Source organism: Rhamphochromis longiceps, linkage group LG23 (genome assembly GCF_057381845.1).
Source record: "Rhamphochromis longiceps isolate RC_006_pf linkage group LG23, R_longiceps_female_GT1.1, whole genome shotgun sequence".
Taxonomy (NCBI): Eukaryota; Metazoa; Chordata; class Actinopteri; order Cichliformes; family Cichlidae; genus Rhamphochromis; species Rhamphochromis longiceps.
The window spans coordinates 3,690,820-3,713,045 of NC_140578.1; the positions used below are offsets into that span (position 1 = coordinate 3,690,820).

A 22,226-nucleotide genomic window follows, 5' to 3' on the forward strand; every position below is an offset into this window, starting at 1 on the left:
CTATTACCAAATCTAAGCAAACCAATTTATCAGTTTTGTTTTGGCCAATTTTAGCAGCTTCACCTGAGTAACTTGTTGGCGTCTTCACACGATCCAAAGGCAGGAATGTTAAGTTTCCTGTTGATTCTTGATTCGCCACATGTAAGATAGGGAAGTTCATGTGGTTGCAAACCATCCAGAGTGAACCTTGCCTTTTGACCAGTGTCTGCTGGGACTGGCTCCAGCCCAGTTTTCCCTCCTGGCTGCAGTATTGTTCTGAACGATAGATGCATCAAGTCAGAAGAAGTAGAAGATGTGGAAATGGGAAGCAAAGTTTGCTTCAGAACGTCTGACATCTCTTGATGTGTAATCTGGGAATCTCTGAGCTCCTGCACTGATATATCATTGAAACTGCAGTAAAGACCAACCCACTCGAGTATCCTGAATCAGTGTGTTTCTGTTTTAAGATTTAAGATGTCCAAAGTGCAGCTATCACATTAGAAAAAATGAAAGACAGAAAGCTAAACTTTCTGCTAGCTTTCCTTTCTTGTAGCACCAGTGTTCCCTTGTGCTTATATTCAACATATAAGAAACATATGATCTGGTCTTCTTAACAAATGTAAGAAGCACTCAGTTAATCAATTTTGAGTCAAATATACACTCTGATACTATTATATTGCAGACAGAATCTGATAAAGAAAGTCTAGCTTAACAATGGAAGCTGATAACCACTGCTGTGATACCCATTTTCTTAAACTAGAGTTTTAGGGGTTTTCAAGCCTGGCTATGTAATGTAATGTAGCACCAAGCTGCTAACTTGCACCAAAGCTGACTGTTGTTAAGCAAGAAAGGTTCAGTAACTTCAGTAAAAGCAGGAACAACCATCTGTTTAGAAATAGACACAATGCTGGGACATTAAAGACTTACATTATCTTGTTAAAACTTGGTACAATATAGGACTTTGAAGTGGTCCTAAGAGATAATGATCTGTCCCTTAGTCATTTAAAAGCAGGACCACAACATTTAAGGGGATAGAAACTACACAGAACACTCAAACTGAGCTTTGCCTCCATCAGCCTTTGAATTACCCATTGCATGTATGCAGCCTTGCCTGGTTTCTGTCTTTTAAAGTGTCCCTTAAATTGATTTAGCACATGCATCACAGAGTCACTGAGTGAACTGGAGGCAAAGGAGCACTCTTAAAAAGAAAAAAGAGATGCTTTGGTTAACGTTGCCAAAAAACAGAGCAGCTGAAAGTTGTATATCACTTTGTAGTGCCTCACAAGCTGATCAGAAAAATACCAAACCCTAATGAAAACTTTGTGCTGATAATATCAGCCTGCAGGCTACTAAACAGTCTGTAGAACATTTTTCTGACTATAAAAGTCATCATGTCCCTTATTAATTTGTGCAGCTGCGTTTCTTCAAAACATTTACCGTATTTTCACGACCATAAGACGCACTGTGCTAAAAGGCGCAGTCTCAGTTATGTGTGCCATTACTGTATTTAACACACACATAAGGCGCACTGGATCATAGGGCGCATACAAGTACCGTATGCGTATTTAAAAATAAAGCGGGAGCAAACCTGAGTTCGGTACCTTACTCACATTTTTATTACCAGTAATCGTCATCATCAACAACACACAAGCATACAAGTGTGCGTATTTAAAAATAAAGCAGGAGCAAAACAAAGTTTGGTACTCACATTTTTATCATCAATCAAACCCATCGAAGTCCTCATCCTCTGTGTCTGAATTGAACAGCTGCGCTAAATCTTCATCAAACATGCCAGGTTCACTTTCTTCACTGTCAGATTCACTTTCCGTGCCGTGCGGCTCCTCGGAAATGATGCCGGCTTTTGCGAAAGCTCGAACAACAGTGCCAGCAGACATGTTAGCCCAAGCATCTACAATCCATTGGCAAATTGTGGCGTAACTCGCCCGGCGCTGGTTTCCACTCTTGGTTAAACTGTGGTCTCCATCGGTCATCCATCGCTGGATGTGTTTGTCGCCGATGTGTTTGCTGCAGTAGGAGCGGAAGATGGCCAGCTTTTCCTTATAATCCGCTGGAAGTTGCTGCGCTACCGTAGTCCTGGTCCGGATGGAAAAATGGCACCGTTTCATAAAAAGTGAAAGTGAAACTGCTTTTAGCCGAATGGTGACCGTCGAAACGCTTCTCCCGCTCGTTCTTTGCTCGATGATCGCCTTATGTCCGCGGAAACTCAGCTGCGTCTTCTTGACCTGCCGGAGCTTGTTTTCCAGCTTCCTCCACTTGCGAACCATCGATTCATTAATCTTAAATTCTCTCGCCGCTGCTCGATTTCCATGTTCCTCCGCGTAGCTGATGGCCTTCAGTTTAAACTGTGCTTCGTAAGCGTGTCTCTTTGCCATTTTCAGGGTTGTTAAAACAACGATGTCCTGCATAACGCACATACCTGTTCTTTTATACAGGTATGTGCAATAAAGTCAACGCACACACTTCACCCTTTAGCGTTCTCATGGTGTTCTCTACTACGTCCTCCTTACAACACACAGGGCACACTGCGCTATAGGGCGCGCCGCACTTTTTGAAGAAAATCTAAGACTTTTAAGTGCGCCTTATGGTTGTGAAAATACGGTAAATGCTTAAATCAACTATTACCTATAATCTGGATAAATCACTGCAATTACACAAAGAAAAAACACACAAATCAGAATTTGCTGGGTTCTGCAACACACTTTAGTAAGAGTTTCCATTTATTTCTGAAATTCGTGGCATCGGTTTTTCATTAAATCTGTTTTACACGACTGTGCTCTTGTTTCAGTGGGTGTGTGCTTATGTGCACAAGGACGACAATGCCCGAGTGTGTGTGTGTGTGTGTGTGAAACTGTGTGTACACATGTCTGCCTGAAAGATACACAGAGGAATTGTGTGTTTGTATGTGTCTGCTGCCCTGCTGATGGTGGAGAGAGCAGTGCGGCAGCGCAGATGAGATGAGATTAAAGCCAGTCAGAGGATCAATTAGAGGCAAAACATCAGACGGCTACACAGCTACGGCCAGCAACAATGAGATTAGCCCCGAGGTGGAGCAGAGAGCAGGCAACCACATCTGTGTGTGCATGTTTGTGTGTGGATGTGAATGTGTGGACAGAGACAGAGAGATGGGGGGGAAAAAAGAGGAAATGAAGGGGGCTGGGGGAGGCGAGTAACACATACATTAACTACAGAAGCAAAAGGGAACAAAGCATGAAAAATTCTGGTTTATTTCAGTTCAGGTTTTGTTTTTAGGGAACATGATACCATCATTTCAATCATGTTACGTGTTGAGATTTCAAGTCTAACGGGGCTACAATCAACACCAGTCAGCAACTGGATTTGATTGCACTGCGCACTTTAGGGTTTCACCAACATGTCCTTCAAACTGAACTAAAAGAAAATGTTTTTTCCAGATATGATATCCTAATTTGAAGGATGGCGTTATCTGTCTGTGCCAAAATTGTGCAAATCACGGCTGGAAAAAATTACATTTTACGATCCATTAGCACGGCAAAAGTTTTGTTTGCTCACTTAGTCCAATCTCCTCCTGCTGCAGGCTTCGCGGCTCTGTAATAACATCACCCAATTTCCTTCTTTGTTCGCTGACAGACAACAGCCTTTGTTCCAGCAAACACTAAAGGGACATGTCGCTTGATCATTAAGGCATGCTTTTTCAGGGCATTTGCTGAAACAACTGATGCCGTCCGTTTTCTTCGAAGAAGAATCTAATTAAGGGAGTTGTTAGACTGTTTAGATGAGTTTGGAAAATTAATAATGTAACTGTCAGATTCCCAAACAAAGGAAACATTTTTCAAGAGAAGCACAACGACGGCGTCACTTCTTTGCTAACTGAAATCATTTGCAAGCAATTTTAAGAAAATCTATGAAAATGACTTGCTGTGCAAAAGGGAAGATGATGAAGGGTATGGAGGAGGTAGAGTGAAAATACAAAGAAGTTGCACAACAACCAAAATCTACATTAGTTAAAAACAGTGAAAAGATGGCATTTTGTGTCAACCATCAGCTCTGACGCGCAGCACACACAGCTTAACTCACCATGATATAATGGCGCTGCATCTCTGACTTCTCACTGGCCAACTTGTCACACTCGAGCTTCAAACTGGAGAGAGAGGGAGGGGAGAGGAGGACAGAGTCAGACCTTGTTATTCAGCTCGACAGTCTTCCTTCTAAAAGTGCTGACACCAGGTGACTTCTACCCCCCTTCATCATCATTACCTCCACTTTCACCGGCAGCACTGTCATCACTTTCATCATTGCTTCAACCGCCACCATCATCATCAGCAGCAGCAGCAGCACCACCTCCGTTCTCATCATCCCCCGCCACCATTTTCATCTATATCATCGCTGCCAACTGCATCATCATCATTAGCACCATCATCATCATCATCCTCGCCTTTATTAGTCAGTGGCAGCGTGTTCGCCACACCTGACATGTGTCGATTGACAGGAGGAGGTCAAACTCCCTCTGAACTCCAGAGACGAGCCGAGCCAAAATCTCTGCTCACTAAATCAAAGAAGAGGCAGCGAAGCAAAAAGTCTAAATATAGTGTTGACGCGTTCTCTGCGACCCTTTCCCTGCGACAGCCATTAGCTGTAATCATGTCAGCGTTGATGTCACGCGAGGCGACAGGACAAAGGAGGATGCATCAACAAGTCAGCCTGATTGTCAAATAAAAACGACAGAGGTGGAAAAAAAAGAGCCCCTCTGTGATTTTGATTGAAGCAGCCTTTTATAGCGTGTCAGTCACAGGCGGAATCATCCGATGTGAAGCGTGGGTAAGACTCATCAAAATATGCAGACACACATGCTAGATAGGTTCAGATTTAGGATAAGTCTGTAACCTGTTTGATGGTGTGTGTATATTTATGCAGGGTTGTTCTTCGCAGCTGTCTGCAGGAATGACAGCTCGATTATAGCGAGCGATGGCTCAGTCTTTGCCGCTGTTAGTCTTAACTGGCAGACTGAACACCGTGTTACACACAGGCAATAATGTAAGCTTACTCATACACACAGAATTGTGCTGCTTTTTCTATACTTACTGTAGCTACTGCAGTGTAGACTGCAGCTAGAGCCTCCACCCTTGCCCTGACTTTAAATACAAAAACCACAATATAATGAAAAAGTATTCAAGACTGGTTTGTGATAGGATGCCACCACAAATCCAGTCAAGAAATTTCCATGGTACTAAATATTCTACAGTCAGCCGTTAGAGGTATTATAACAAAGTGAATGCGACTGGGAATGACAGCAACTCAGACATGAAGTGGAAGGTCCATGTAAAGTTACAGAGCGGGGTCAGCAGATGCTGGGCACAGCACAGTGCACAGTGCACGCCAACTTTCTGGAGAGTCAATCGCTACAGACCTCTAAACTTTACGCGGCCTTCAGATTAGCTCAAGAACAGTTCGCAGGGAGTTTCATGGAACGGATTTCCACAGCAGCTGAGGGAATTATGGAAGGGGTTGTATTTCAGGAGGTGGGCTCAACCCCTTAATTAATAAAAGGAACTCTTAATGCTTCAGCATCCCAAGACATTTTGGACAATTTCATGCTTCCAACTTCGTGGGAACAGTTTGGGGATGCCCCTTTATTGTTCCAACGTGGCTGCAGACGAGCGCACAAGGCAAGATCCATGAAGACATGGTTGAGCGAGTTTGGCTTGGAAGAACTTGACTGATCTTCACAGAGTACGAAACCTGATTTGGATGATTTAGAGCAGAGACTGTGAGCCAGGCCTTCTCGCCCAACATCAGTGTCTGACCTCATAAATGCGTTACTGGAAGAATGGTTAAAAAAAAGAAAAGAAATTCCCATAAACGCAATTCTAAACCTTGTGGAAAGCCTTCCCAGAAGAGCAGAAGCTGTTATAGTTCCAAAGGGTGGGCTGACATCATATTAAATCCTATGGATTAAAAAACGGGATGTCACTGAAGTTCATATGCGTGAAAGCAGAAAAGTGAATGCTTTTGGCAATAGAAAAAGCAAGTTTTCACAGTACTATGCAGGGCTGTGAACTCCTTACTGCTTCTATAGGAAGTAGGAGGTTAAGTAGCAGCCAGGTGCTGCTAATCAAAATAAATTTATTAACTCATCAACCAAGAGCTACATCTCAGTCTCCAGAGTCCTCAGATTGAATTTCATGACTGCACAATTGTAAAAAGACTAAACAAATAAGGCTTGATGACAAGGCAAGGAAAGCCACAAACTCAGTGGATGAAACAGGTGCTGAGAAGCTTTCTCAATTCTATGGAATTCACCCAAAGTCCAAGACTCCAAGGATCTTCCAGAAAAAAAACCCAGAAGAGGGAACAAAGATTCATGTCTATACCACTATCCAGGACGTGTGGAGCAGTCATGAATAGTAAGATGCCCTCCTAGAGTGAACTGCAAGGATTGCTGCTAAGCAGTGAGAGTGCCTCAGGCAGCAGAAGACAGAGGTGTTAAGGAAAGGCGAATAAGACCAATGCTGATCCATCCACCATTGGCAGACAGAAGAAAAAACGTGCACCAAAAAACCATCCTACCAGTAGGTACAATTTACAAAAGGCCAGGGTGAACAAAAACAAACACATTGTTCAGATAAAAGCAGCACTGGAAGAGGCCCCTTCAGTCTAGTTCATTAAACACAACCACAATTGCGGAAAAAAACTGCTGACTTGACTCTTATCCAGATGACAATCGTGAATCCCACAGCCACAGAAGGTCATTACTGAAAAGTGGATTTAAGCATGTTAATGGAGAGCTGACTAGAAAGGAAAAGCAAAGCAGAAAAAGAAACAAGGACGGCTGCAACCTTGAGTGGACTGTGAAGGAAAGTTGATTCAAGAACTTGTAAGAGTTTCACAAGGAGTACCTGAGGCGGGTGTCATTGCATCATCAGCCACCACCCACAGAAATGTTCAGGAAAGGAACTTCAACTAGTACATTTCTAATATCAAGCCACTCCTGAACCAGATGCAATGTTGCAAGTTCTTATCTGGGCTAAGGAGAAAAGGAACTGGACAGATCCAATGTATCATTTCATTGGAAATCAAGGTCATAAGGAATAGAAAAAGAGTGCAGAGGCACAGAAAGTAAGGTTGGATTTTGATGTCCAGTGTGATGTTTCCACAGTCTGTGAAAATTTAAGATGCCATGTCATCTGCTGGTGATTGGCTCACTGTGTTTTATCAAATCCAAAGTCAATACAGCCATCTACTAGGAGATTTCAAAGCACTTTATCCTTCCATGTGTTGGCAAACGTTATGAAGATGCTGCTTTTCTTTTTCAGCAGACCTTAGCAACTGCATCCATGCCAAAGCATTTGCTGAACATATTATTAATGGTCAGCAAACATTATTTTGCAGAGGTTTGTGATTGGCTAGCCATGTCCGCTGACCTGAAGCACATTGAAAATCCATTGTCAAGAGGAAAACTAGAAACAATTGATCCAAGAATACAGATGAGATGAAGGCTACTATCAAAGCTTCTATAAAAGTTTGGCAGTGCCACAAGCTGACCACCTCCATGCCAAGCCGCATTAATGCAATAATTTGCAGTAAAGGACCCCCAAGTACTGAGTGTATAAGTGAAATTGAACATTATTCAACTGGATTTCTCATTTTCATGAGCTATAAGAACATAATCATCAAAACTAAAACGTTAAAAAAAAAATATTAAAGTTTACCTTCTGGAATGAAAATTTTTATTTAGTTTTTTTCGCACAATTGTAACTGATGATGGGATATCTGTGTTTGTAAGTAGATAGAAACATCCTCTTCTGTCTTATCTCAGCTCTCACGGTGCTCTCACAGCAGCTGTTCCTAATGTAAACGCTAACAGCCAAACAGTTTACCTTTTTTCCCCCGCTCTGTCTCCTGTGTTTCCTTTTCTGTCTCCCTTCCTTTTATATGTGTATTTTCTGTCACTCTGAACTCTGTTAACAACTCTGTAACCCTGTTACTTCCTGCTTTTTTGTTAATAAGTCACCTTGTGTGTCGTGTGTGCTGGTTTGCCTTACTGTGTTAGCATTTTCCCCTCGTCTGCTCTGCCCTCATTAGATTCACCTGAGTCTTCTTTCCCAATTAGTCTTCTCTGTGTATTTATAGATGGTCTCTTCCTCCTTTACTTGTCAGTTCATCTGAGTTGCTTGGCTGTTTTCCTGTCTGGGTTACTGCCTCTGTCTTTCTCCACGTCTCTGTGTTGTTCTGAAGTTTTAGCTTCTCCTTTTGGCTACTTCTTCGTTCTTCCATTTATTACCTTTAGTTTGACATTTGTCATGCCTGAGGTTTCCTTTTTTTAAAAAAAAAATCCAACCAGCCTCCCAGTATCAGCTTTGAGGTCTTCATATCAGTAACATTTTTAATGCCCTTTATTTTTATTATTTATTTGCCATAATATTTAAACTCATGTAATGATTGGTTCTTGCTGCTGAAAACAAGGATGTCATCTTCGTGCATGACAATGTTTCTCAAGAATCCACACGTGTATAAAACAAGTAAACAGTGACCCGCTTTAAAAGAAAATCCACTCTGCAGCAATAACACTCAACATTTATCGTATCAACCATCCAACTCTTTTTATCGATACGAAGAAATTGAGAACAGTTGCAGCCAAAATGCAACCAAGCAAAATAAAGATGTGCACTTGTTGGCTGCTCCAAGCTAAGGATATCTGGTTATGACTGCTCACACCTTGGTAAGCAACAGATGTCCAACCTGATAACACTGACATGTGTGAAGGTTTTTTTTCTTTGGGCTGGTGATTTTAATCCTTAATCCTGTTTTCGTACGAGCAGCCTCCACTCGCCCAAAATGTTCCCCTTCCCACTTACATAAAACCCTTAGCGCCATCCCTGTGTACATGCGTAGGCTGTATGGTGGGTTGTCATGACAACAGGCGTCCCCGCTGCCAGCCTACCTGGGATTGGCTCCGTGCCTCCTCTGATTGGTGCTCAGCAGCCCCCGGGCCTGCGCCACTGTTCTCAAACGACACTTTGATGGAGTTTTATTGCCGATTCTTCCGCCTCTAAATCGCTCCTGCTGTCATCTTTATTTTGATTTATGTATTCCCTGATCTATTTATGCATGTGAACGAGGGGAGGGGAGAAGAGACGGGGGAAGGAGGGTGGGCTGTCGGGTGGGAAGAAGAAGACAGCGACAGCTACAATGCTCGGTACTATACCCGGGGGAACGCCTGCGGTACATTTGCCTTTTAAAGTCTTCAGCAACAGACACACGCAGCTCAGCAGAATACTACAAAGCCTCGTCTATGGCTCCCAAGCCCCCCCACCCAATCCTAGCTCCCCTCCTGAGTCAATAGGAACTGTATGCATGTTCTGTATGCTCAGACAAAAAAGGCATTCTTTCAACTGCGCCGTGACTCTCTGAAGGGGGTTAAATGGTGCTGCTCACTGTTGTGGGAATTACAAAAACCAAAGTCGAGGAAAAAGACGCACAGGGCATTACTGCAGCTTTAGAATCCCCTACAAACAAAAGCGATCAGACCAGAGCAAGGATTTTACACACAATGTGTTACTCTTTCATCTGCCTTTGCCTGTGTCTGTAACCGGCTGAGGCAAGCCTCTGGAAGGTTCTGGGAGTACAGGTACAGAGGAACAAACCAACCTCCTCAGGAAGGAAGACAGGCTTCAAAGACTCCACTCGCACAAAGAGTGGATTTCTTGATGCAGACCCCGTGGCATCCCTCCTCTTTACAACAGCTATCAAACAGATCAGTGAAGGTCGGAATTTGGAAGCACCTCAGACTTCTGGAGCTGTAGCGGTATTTAAGCAGTAAAGGAAGATCAATAGCCGAGGGTAAACGAGATTGATTTAGGTATGAGTCAATAAAGGCTTCCTTAGTGTGCAGTATGGCAATAGAGCTGAGATACTACTGAAACAAAGGCACACATCTCCATTTTTTTCTTACCACAGAACAGTTCTCTTCGAGTTCACACTGTGCTTGGCTGCAAACATTCATCTTAAAAGTCTAATGATTTTTATTTAAATTCTTGAAGGTATCCTGCAAACAATGATACCATTTGTTGTTTTTTTAAAGTGAAAATACAGACTTAACCCTGGCACTGTTATCATATTTTGTTAATTCTTTGTATTCATCCATCCATCCATTCGCTTCCGCTTATCCTTTTCAGGGTCGCGGGGGGCGCTGGAGCCTATCCCAGCTGTCATGGGGCGAGAGGCGGGGTACACCCTGGACAGGTCGCCAGTCTGTCGCAGGGCCAACACACACAGGGACAGACAACCATTCGCACTCACATTCACTCGCACATTCACACCTAGTGGCAATTTGGATTATCCAATTAACCTATCCCCACAAGCTGCATGTCTTTGGACGGTGGGAGGAAGCCGGAGTACCCGGAGAGAACCCACGCAAACACGGGGAGAACATGCAAACTCCACACAGAAAGACCCCGGCCTGATGGTGGAATTGAACTCAAGACTCTCTTCTTTGTATTCGATTAAATTTAATTAAGAGGACGTGAACCATCAGCAAACCCTCTGTTTGCTACTTCTTTACAATTCCTATAAAATTAATTATCACTATTATTATCTGAATTTATTTAATATTAAGACAGTAAATGTTGTCTGAATATGCTCACAAATATAAACTACTTCGCTGTCCCTGAGTTTTAGCTAGCTGTAGAGTCAGGCAGTTTCCAAGTGTTACTGTTAGTGATTACTGATGTAAAACAAAGTGTTTAAAAAAAGAAAAAAGGACATACATCCGCATTAAAAGCCATTCTGACCAAGAAATGGTAGGTTTTTGTTGCCACAACACAGCTCAGTTTATGTTTAACATACCGGCTACTGGTACACAAACACAGTATGTTCAATAAACAGAAATCCTGAAAATACACATGTACAGCCTGGGGATATATTCCTTATTAAAAAGAGCTGCACTTAACAGGCTGTCATATGTACAGCTTTTCAATTTTGTTTGCATGCAGCAGTGTTTTCACCTGTGGTATTGTGCTTGAAGAAACTGGAACTCATCCTTGATCCTGTCACAGGAATCAGAGGTCGTGAATTTCAGCTGCTGCGATGAGGCCTGCAAAAACATAGAGAGAAAAACGTTAGAGAAGAGCTACTGAGAACCATGTTGAAAGAGGAAACAAAAAAAGCAGGATAGGTGAGTGAAGGCAAGAGAAGCAAGAGACCAACGTGGAGAAATAATTAAAAACACGAACATGAAATCAAACAGTTTTCAATTTGCCACAGTCCAACGAGCAAAGCATTACGAAGAAATTGGTTGCCAAGCATGTTTCCAAGTGCGACGGGCCAAATGAAAACCCCCGAAACTATGTGCATGCTCAAAAACAGAAACATCTAAACTTAATGTTCCTGCCAGCTTTTTAAACCCCTGCAAACGAACTGTTCTCTTACACACCCGCACACAAACCTGACCCACACAGAGATATAATTAGCCATAAATAGATTAAAACACACCCCTACTTAACCTTCAATAGACATAACCCAGACTCAGTCTGTCCTTGGTTTGGCACACACTGCTTCTTTACAGTGCTGAAGCAACCTTATGAGTTATTAGCCAGGGCCGTGATGAAAAACAGCCATGCTGTGAGCCATAACATCCTATTGATTGATGATGCATGAGGTACAATAGTAATACAAAGTGGGTAATGATTATCTTAACATTCCTTTTTGTTATTCCAGCATTCACTTTGAGTGACAGTGAGTAAACATTTAGGCCTGCTTCTTGTATAACTAATGATACTTTTATGAAGATACTTTATAAAAGTATCTTTATGGGGAATTTAAATTCCAATGCTGACGTTATGTGTCTCTCTGCCACACTGTAACAGTACTTGCAGTATTTGTAAATCCCAACAACAGCTGCTTCAAGGCACTTTATATTGTAAGGTAAAGACCCTACAATAAGACAAAAGAGAAAACTCCAGAAATCATATGAACCCCTATGAGCAAACAGTTTGGCGACATGGGAAAGGAAAAACTCCCTTTTAACAGGAAGAAACCTCCAGCAGAACCAGGCTAAAGGAGTGGCAGCCATCTTCCATGACCGGTTCGGGGTGAGTGAATGAAGACAGGACAAAGATATGCTATGGAAGAGTGCCAGAGATAATAATAGCAAATAATAATTAAATGCAGAGCGGTGTATAAACACATTGCGAGTGAAAAAGGTTACTGAAGAAGAAACACTCCATGCTGGACACTCACTGGATTGCCCCAGGACCCTAGATCTATTGCTGCTGGTTCCTACTCTTGAAAGTAGAGTGGGTGCCTGTCTCCAGAATCCAAACCGAAAGCTGGTTCCACAGAAGAGGGGCCTGAGAGGTGAAGGCTCTGTACAATAACCTCAGTTTTATCTGAAGTTAGAATCAGAAAATTTGAGGTCATCCAGGTCTTTATGTCTTTAAGACATTCTTGCCGTTTAACTACTTGGTGTGTTATCGGGCTTCATGGATAAAGCTGGGTGTCATCAGCATAGCAGTGAAAATGTATGCTATGCCTTCTGATGATACTGCCTAAGGGAAGCATGTATAATGTAAACAGAATTTGTCCTAACATGGAACCCTGTGGAACTCCATAATTAACCGTAGTGTGTGAAGAGGACTCTCCATTTACATGAACAAATTGGAGTCTGTTAGATAGACATGATATAAACCACTGTAGCACAGTACTTTTAATAACTACAGCGTGCTCTAATCGCTGTAATAAAATGTGATGATCAACAGTACTGAAAGCTGCACTGAGATCTAGCAGGACAAGCACATAGACGAGTCCGCTGTCAGAGGCAGTAAGAAGATCATTCGTAACCTTCACTAAAAGGTGTTTCAGCCAAGACAGCAAGTACTGTTATGAATAACTACAGAGACTATGTTGTAACTTACCCAAAACAGGTATGACATAGTAGGGCACAGACACAGGATTTCTGAGAATTTCCCCTGTGCTGTCTTGGAAAGAGGATATTGGAAGCGGATACTTTGAGTGCTGTGGGCAGGGTTTCCATGGGGCAGGCTTGCTCCGACGTGTACTTTGGATGCTCAGTGATGTTGGGATCTGTGCCTTTAACTCTCCTCAAGTCATTCCTGAGGATTCTGGCTGGAAGCGCTGTCTTGTGGGTGCTTCCTTGGTTTCCAAAAAGTTTAAGATGAGTGGTATGTTTCAAGGTAAAAATCACATTAAATTCCACTACTCAGGGTTTCCCTTCAGATGACTTCATTTGAATTTGCTTCAGTCGCTGTTTTTTTATGTTGTAGCCAAAGTCATGTTAAATTAGCATACATAAAATAACACAATGACACTGTCTGTTTGGAGCTAATTTGGAGAATCACCTGACAAGGTTGTTTTTTCACCACATTAATACAAAAAAATAACAGATTTGGTTATGGTGACGAGGACCATTATTTGTGTTTCACTGTTGTCTTTTTTAAGATTCATTTCTGGCATTCTGCCTTTATTGATAGGAAAGCACCGAAAGCAGACAGGAAAGCAGGGAGGGGGGAATGACACACAGGAAATGGTCTGAGGCAGATTCAAACCCAAGCTCCTGCAGCAGCCTTCAGCATAAGCAGTGTCAGCTCATCTCTGAGATATTTTGCCGCCACTGATGCCTTTAAAAAGAATCTTAAAAGTTAATTTCTTGGGAGGCAAAGGTTACATGGGTTGATAATCGTCTTTTAACAGTGAAACAGATAAAAGACAGTAAGGCTACCTATTTAAAAGTTTGTGTTACTTTAAAGTGGTTTAACTCAAAGCCATGTTTTAATGCCCAGAGTGGCCTGTGCATTCACAATTAACCTGCCACACAGAAAAAACAAAAAACAAAAAACAGAGCGTTTTAGATATACTGTGATTCAAATGACAACCATGTCATGTCAAAGACACATTGGGATTTTTAGCAAACAACATCTTTTGCCTAGCCTGGATGTTGCCATTAGCCCTTATTGTAATTCTCTCCACACTACATTCCCCAGGCAGCAGTGGATGCACTGGTTGTGTGTTGGAGCACAGAGAGCATCAAACCCAAATAGGGACAAAATCTCATTATTTCTCAGCAGGCTGCATAATGGGTCATGTGGGGGGGGAGAAAAAAAAAGAAAAAAAGAGACATTTTCCACACTGCGATCGAGCAGTTACAAAAAACCATCAGAATTCTGATTGCCGCACTTACAGGAAGCTAGCCCGACATTGTTAGGAATGACCTGTCGCTTTGTACCCCGCTCACCACGACATGCCGCTCAGTCTCATTTTTAACTGCAAATAGCCTCCTCTGCATTCATAGAACAATAGACTGAGACTATACGAAGCAACAAGATAGCTTCAGGTTGTAAGAGCAGATCTATTTGATTCACAGGATAAAGTTTTTTTGTTTCTCTTTTTTTGTTAATGGCTCGGTAGCGAGTACTCTACCATGGTTTTAAGTAGGGAAGGCATTCTTTCAGGGTAACAACATTTGGTATCCTGTACATGCATGAAATGCGTTTCGTACTATGGCCGCAAAACATTTGGAAATTCAGAAGCGCTAAGGTCGGAAGAGGCACAGGCACTTAAGACTTTTATTTAGAAAAACATAAAACGTGCAGTCCTGTAAAACTCTGACAGTGACCTCGGCCATTACACATCCAAATGGTACGAGAAGCCCTGACATTATAATTCTGCCTACAGACACAAAAAAAACCCCAATCCCAAACAAACCAGTCTGCTGCTTGGAGACAGAGGCTTCGACTGTAAAGAAGAATAACCTTTTCCATTATCTCTCTAGCCAGTACGGCATGGACCAAGCTCAGCAAACAACAGCTCAGCTATATGGGCCTGTGCCACACAGAGCCTGTGTCAACACAAGGCACTTGGCTAGAGGCAGCCGTGAAGCTCACACTGCACTGTGTGTCCATGCTTGTGTGTCTATGTACAGGTTTCCCCCTGTGCCAGAGGGCAGAGCTGTTGCTCAAGATCAGATTTCCTCAATGTGAACTGTAATATGCAAGCGTTTAACATGCCAAAGAGTCAGCTGCCCCAGGTAGCTGAAGAAGAGAAAAGAAGTGGAGGCAGAAGGAGGAAAAATAAGAAACAGAAAAAGCAAGAAAAGGAGCAAGAACTTTCTAAGGCTACGTCCACACTAATGCGTTTTCAAACGAAAACGCGTCGTTTTCTCTCCGTTTTGGCCTCCCGTTCACACTGAGACGACGTTTTCCTCAAGGAAAAAAATGCAGCGTTTTGGAAACGCTCTCAAAAACGCATTCATTTCAAAATGGAGCTGCCCCGTCGCAGTGTGGACGCTCGAAAACACAGACTTTCTAAAACAATGCCGCATTTTAGTCATGTGACCAATTAAACAAAGCTAGTTGAGTGCATTATAAAGCAGTTGTTATGATTGCTCTCAATTTTGACAGCCCTAAAAAAAAAAAAAAAAAGATTAATATCAGTTTGTACATGCTCCAGATAGATTTTCTTCAAATCCTTTAATTCTCACTCGCTTTCGCGCATGCGCAGGACTGGAACGTAAGCGTTTTCGGTCGTTTCAATGTGGATGCACGCCTCTGTGAAAACGACTTCAAATCTATCCGGGCTAATGTGGACATAGCCTAACAAACACACCATAAAACCAAACACCAAGACTCACAAGGGCCAGATTAGGGCTTTTATGGCAATAACAGCTTTTCTGTCTCACCTTCCCATCACTATCTTGTGAAACAGGTGAGAAATGTTGGATGCAACAGCAAAAGATTCACATTCTATAACAGCCTACCAGCATGAAATAAAAAATAAAAAAAATCAGCTTTTGGCTGCCATAGTTATAACATGTCAATTAATCAACTAAACTGGATAAAGAAACAGCGATGATAGATCTGCGTGACGTATCAGGCAAGATAATGAAAATGTCACATTAAAAAAGTCATTTTTAGTTTAGTACATCACACACAGCACACTGAAGTCGCTGAGGACAAGTGGCTCAGTTTCACCAAAAATGACAAACAAACAGTGTCTGACAAATATTGCTCCTCCACATTTACAGCAGCCACAGCCTGAATGACAACATCTGCAGCCTGCACGAACCTGACGCTTACTAACTTATCTACTTTGACTCCAAATCGCTGATGACATTTTCACATCTGATTGATAACTCTGCTTCTTGAGTAATTATTCTACACTCTCTACTTTCAGCTTGATATTTTTCATTTTATTTCATTTATTTGTGCAGCAATGGCAACACTGTCATTTACCCCAGTGCATCATATGACCCTAAGGGAAAGAGATTTGACTATATTACTTGCAGCGCTGGGTGTAAATATTGTAATCACATTACCTTTTTCAGTAATGCATTACTGTACTAAATTCAGTAATTAATTTTCAGTTACAATTATTAGTAAATTTAGTTACTAATTAGTTAAATGCATTGCAAAGTCTCTTCAGTTTCTCCAGAAATGTAAAAAAAAAAAAACGTCAATCAGCTTATTTCAGTTCATGTGCCTGCAGGAGGAAAAAGGTGGCGTGATCTAAAGCCTTTAAGGCGGGGAGATATAGACTTTACTTTTATTTGTATTGCATAAAAGGACATGGTGATGGTGAAATGCAAACTGTGTCGTATGTAGGAAGGTAGATAGACTGAGTGGTTGGCAGCTGTCAACAAGTGGCTGCATAAGCCAATATAGCTTTAAAAGAAAAAAAATGCTTCACAGTTTTAAATATATTTTAAAACTCTACAGCAAAATCAAACCCTTTTTCTGATAAGACATCCAGCAAAGTACAAGAGCTATGAGCACAGTTCTCACAGTGCTAGTGAGAGATTTTTACCACTCTACAACCAGAGTATGTAGGGCTATCCGAGCGCCATGAAACATACATTGTTAACCATGTTTATTATCTCTTTCTCTGTCAGTGACTAAAACAAGGTGCTCTATGGGGACCTGAGAGCACACAACAGATGGATGCCCATAATGTTAATGAAATACTGCCGTAATATTGTGACACATGCCATCTGCGGTGACAAAAAAAAAGGTGCTTGCATGCTGCGTGAAGTGGATGTGTTTGTCCAAGAGAGAGCTGGGCTAATGCATGTGTGTGTGTGCGCGTGCGTGTGTATCATTTTGTTTGTGTTGCAGAGGGATAGCCTAGACAGCGTAAACGGTTGAGAGGATGTGTGTGTGCACATCTGTGTGTGGGGTGTGATAAGCCTCTATATATGGTGCTTGGCTGCCAGAGGAACAAATATTCACTGCCATGAATCATACACAAGGATAAAACAGCCCACACACACACAAATTTGCATAATACACACACACACACACACACACACACACACACACGTGCGCACAGCACCTAAATGTAGGACAATCTCTAATTTGATTCTGCCCTGCTCCTTTGAGACGTAATTAAAGCATTAAAAAGCTTTGTGCGCTGGTGAGGCAATTGAGACAGTCTTCAGCGAATAAATGGGATTCATCGTTTCAGGAAATTGCTGCCCCACCTCCATCCCCCACCCACCAACCCTAAGCACACTCATCGCCCACCCCCGCCCCTCCCCACGCACCCACCCTTCCTGGCCTCATCATCTGGTCCAATCCATGTGAAGTCTACTGTGAACCATAATGTCTATTTTAAATAAGAATCAGGCAAAGGCCGTTTCTGCTCCACGGATCAGTCGACAAAAGCGATGGCAAAGGATGGAGATTACAGAGGGCACTCAGCTTTACGCACACACACATAGATCACACTACAGTGATTAGACACACCAACAATACAAGAATACAGTGGAGCATTTAGACACACCAACAGAGCGGAGACAGCAGCATGTATCCACACACACACACACACAGTGACGCACGCACGCACACAAACACACACACACACACACACACACACACACACACACACACACACACACACACACACACACACACACACACACACACACAATAACAGCAGGATACATTGGAAAACATCCTCCTCAGTATAAATCCTGCCTGAGGGTAGCAGCAGTGTGGGGATTGTATTTCCTGGAGCACTGCCTAACTGTTTACATCTCAGCCGGAGTGTGTTTCTGTGTGTGTGTGTGTGTGTGTGTGTGTGTGTGCGTTTGCGTGCATGTATGTGTGTGCTGGGGGCAGGGATGAAACCTTGGCATTGTAATCACTCACTAATGACTGGATGTTATCTCACTCCCACTTTTAAATGAATGCAGAAGATCCACACTGACGAACAGTTGGCCTATTTTTCAATGCCAGGATGTGTTTGCTCCATAGCAACAGTCTCAAGGATGCCATTTGAGCCATCCGGCTTTTCTGTCCATCACAGATTCCCACTGCCCATCTGAGTGTGGAGTATAGGCATATTATTATTCTTCAGGCGTGACGTTTTTTTCTACGTGACTGAAAAGAACAAGTGTTTCCATCTGATTTTTTTTTTCTGCTGAAAGCAAAAAAATAAAGAGTATTCTTTTTTTAGCTGAGTCTGATGGTGAGATTATACATTGTATGGGTAATTTACTGCTGGCAGTATGCATGTGGGCGATGCCCCAGTTCAACTTACTTTCACACCAAGTACAAGTGCTTACATTTAGACATATCTTAATACCAAGGACTCAATAATAATAATGCAGATTTTCAACCATAAAAGTGAGAAGCACCCTAAAAATCCAGTGATAATGTACACCAAATACTCGTCATGAATCTGAATCTGTAGGCTCTGTATGATTCTGAAACCAGCACATATACCTGCCATGTATTTTACTGACTTTATGCAACAGGAATAAGTAAAGACAAATAGATAATACACAGGAAATACAACAATAAAACTCAGTGCTTTTTTTAAAATACAAACACTTCATGACTATAAAACTGATATGCACCACCTGTGTACTACTCTCACACCTGCTACAGCCACGTTCACTGACTGCAGTAGAAATGCGGTGTTGGTGCATCCATTCTGTGCGCTGTCATGATTTAAAATCAATGGGAGATTTCCTCAAGAGCAAAGACGGTGACATAAGTATAACTTCCAGCTGGAAGAGTGTGTGGAGTCAAAGTCTGTAAACTTTCTGGCAGCTTTTATTAAATTTGATGATTTTATACAAGCAGTTTTTATGCACTAGTATTCACTGAAATTTAACTCAATTTAGATAGCATGTCAAACCTGTGTGTACAGCTGCTTTATAATGCTACAGTCACACCAGAGAAAGCAGCAGTCGGAGACCGCAGAACAACAAAAGTATTGCAACGGTGTGAAAAAATAATTTGCAAACGCACCGTCTTTGAAATAGCCGTTTCAAAGATGGAGTCAGTCTATGATTTAATGGGGAGAAGTTGGCAGTTAAGTGCAATCTGTTTGTGATTTTAAAAAAAATCTGCAAACCTGTGGCTTTCAACAGAGAAATTCACATTAACTACTTGCATTTGGAGTCCAGCCAGTAATGCACGGTAGAGCAGGGCGATATGACCAAAAATATTTATCACGATATACATTTGAAAATTTGCGATAACGATATAACTGATGATATAACTGACACTAGACAAAATACTTTACAACTACTCAACTTTATTAGTGCAAAGAAAATCATCAATGTATTTTCACTTAAACGAGCAGCTGTTTTATATGCATTAAAGTTATATAAAAAAAATTAACAGTGCAAATGCAAATTCCTCGCTGACAGTTTAACCAAAAGGCGTTTCCAGTGGAAACTGGCCGACATATCCTCAGCATAACCATGTATAATATCCACAAAACTTAAAAAGAGCTTATACACATACAATACGGTAATATTATGTTGAAGCACAGTGAGGCGCCTGACTACGATAGCCGTAATGCTCCAACAATCCATCAAGCGGTGCGGGTTCGTAGCAAAATCGTACTGAAACATTTGACAGATTTTCGAGCGCCGTGTACATAAAATCGTTTCGAGGTCAGTAAACACAACCAGAGTTCATACATAAGGCACACGGGATTATAAGGGGCTCTGTCGATTTTCAGAAAAATCAAAGGATTGATTTTAAGTGTGCCGTATTTTCCAAAAAACACGGTAATAACGACGGCCCACTAGCATGCGCTACCAAAAATAGTGCTTTGTTGTGTATCTGACGGACGAAAGCCAAACCAGTTCCACACCACTGAAGTTGCAGCATTTTTACAAACCAGTTCTGGTTCATCTGTTTCATTTAACGATCCACTTTCGCCCTTCTCATTCTGCGTCGCCGCCATGTCCGTATGTAAACAAAGGCACTGTGCATGCGCGTTTTACCCATATTCTATCGCGATATTTCATTTTCTTATTGTTGCCCAACATTACACCAGTATTACCGTGAACGGTATGATATAGCCCAGCCCTAATGCACAGAACTGAAACAGAAAGTAAGAAAATCCTCCGCCTTTAGTGATGAAGTTGCTGCAGTATGCCGATTTAACTGCAAAAAACCTTGCTTTTACATAGGAATATAACAGGCTGACAGCCACCTGACCTTATGGCAAAGGCACACATCGCAGATGAGTTTCACTCATCGACTCAGACTGATTCCAACATGTGCTGTAAACAATGTCTGTCTGCATTTATAAATATACATGCAATCCATCGCCCATTTGTCTGAGCACGACTGCAGTCATTCCACTTTCAGCATCATCCCGTCTCTTTGTACTGGTGAAACGAACGCATGGTGTGTGCGTTTATTTGGGCAAACGTTTCAGCAAAAATCCATCCTGACATGATTCACAGAGCCTTTGAGGGCTTAAGCTTTTTGCTAATACACGAGCAGCAAACAAGATCACATCCTCCATCTAAGAATAGCTCCAACCAAACAATTCCATCTAAATATCCCGGATTAGTGTTTGGACTAAAGCATATGAGCCCAGTGATCTGAGAGAGGGACAGGGCTAACTGGCCCACATCCAAGCTCACCCCCAGCCAACTCTGTCTGGGCCAAAAAGAAGCCTCGCTATGTTAGCGGCTAAGTGTGTGTATGTGTATCAGAGAGGAGAGGCTGAGGAATAGGATTGTGTCTTCAGCCGCTCTGGACAGGGGCTTTAGAGCACGGGGAGAGCCTAATCCTGTTTCGGCCAGGAATTTGATTTTGATTATTATCTCTCACAAACCAAGCAGAGGCTTACCCCCATTTCTGCAGCATTATCCCCACAACACACAAGCACACATACACACACACCTCCCTCTTGCAGCCCAACAGATTTGGCCTCGTTAAGACGCCTTAAAGGGGATTATTCTACTTTTATCACTTCGAGAGAAGTGCCCTTGCAAACATAGGCTTGGCATGTCTTACCTTCCCTCCCCATTCTGAACTATCTTGACCCCCCTGGCAAGGCCAGCCAAGTACACAGTACAAACACATACAAACACGACAGTTATAGCACACTGCCCTGCAAACACAGATGCACCTGTGTACAAAAATATAGTACACTATACCCACACGCACGCAGGCTTGTACACAATAAGACCTAACATAAGGTGGGGGAGGCATAGTGTAACACACACACACACCACAGGAAAAGAGTGCAGAGATTGCAAAGCCAAGGGAAATGGGCAATTTGTCAAAAGTGGGGAAAGTGGTGAGGCCGACAGTACTGTGGGTTTGGAAACCATGGCTGAGATTAAAGCCAGACTCGCAGAAGGGGGGCTTTAAGATTACACCCAGTACGGCTGTGTAGATGATTGATGCCTGCTTGTAAAAACCAAGGTTATTACTTACAACAGCCAAAGGAGGAGAAAAAAAACAGGAACGAAGAAGGGAAGATTAGATAAATTTGCAACAAGTTAACAATGAAAGGAGAAAGCTGGAGCTCTGACATTTGGGCAACACCGGGGGAACTCCAAAGTTCTTTGGCACATATTGTTTTCTATCAGAGTATTGTAATTTCAAGTGTATGCTGATGAGCTCTATTTGATTTCATGTTTACGCCAACAGCATGCAAATTAGTTTTTTATAGTAATGGGACCAGGACAGACTGAACAAGGGAGGTTCTCATTGCCCTGCTCTTGAATGAAAAGGCTGTTGGTGGGGATGTGGTAGCATATTGTTTCAGTCATGGCCTTACCGCTGTTAGGCACACAAACAGAACAGCTAATTCTCCTTTGCACATTGGCAGATCTGCGGGCTGTGGCCAGGCAGGGGCAATCAAGCCGCCTCCCGTCGAGCCGCTTTGTTCCAGCCCATCGCACCGTTCTGCTCTGGGGAAGGTTTACCCCACCCACCGCCACCCTCCTTTCTTCCCACCTCCCACACTCTCCTCCT

At 42.4% G+C, this 22,226-nt stretch overlaps 1 protein-coding gene across 2 annotated transcripts in view; it reads right to left on the reverse strand.

Annotated features, from left to right (window-relative positions):
* Window positions 1-22,226, reverse strand: part of tle5 (TLE family member 5, transcriptional modulator) — a 54,515-nt gene that overhangs the window by 18,836 nt on the left and 13,453 nt on the right. For both annotated transcript variants that reach the window (XM_085398165.1, XM_085398164.1), the window contains exons 2-3: window positions 10,980-11,068; window positions 4,054-4,117 (exon numbers count right to left, since the gene is read on the reverse strand). In XM_085398165.1, coding sequence (XP_085254291.1) covers window positions 4,054-4,117; window positions 10,980-11,068 — 153 coding nt within the window. The remainder of the gene's footprint in view (window positions 1-4,053; window positions 4,118-10,979; window positions 11,069-22,226) is intronic.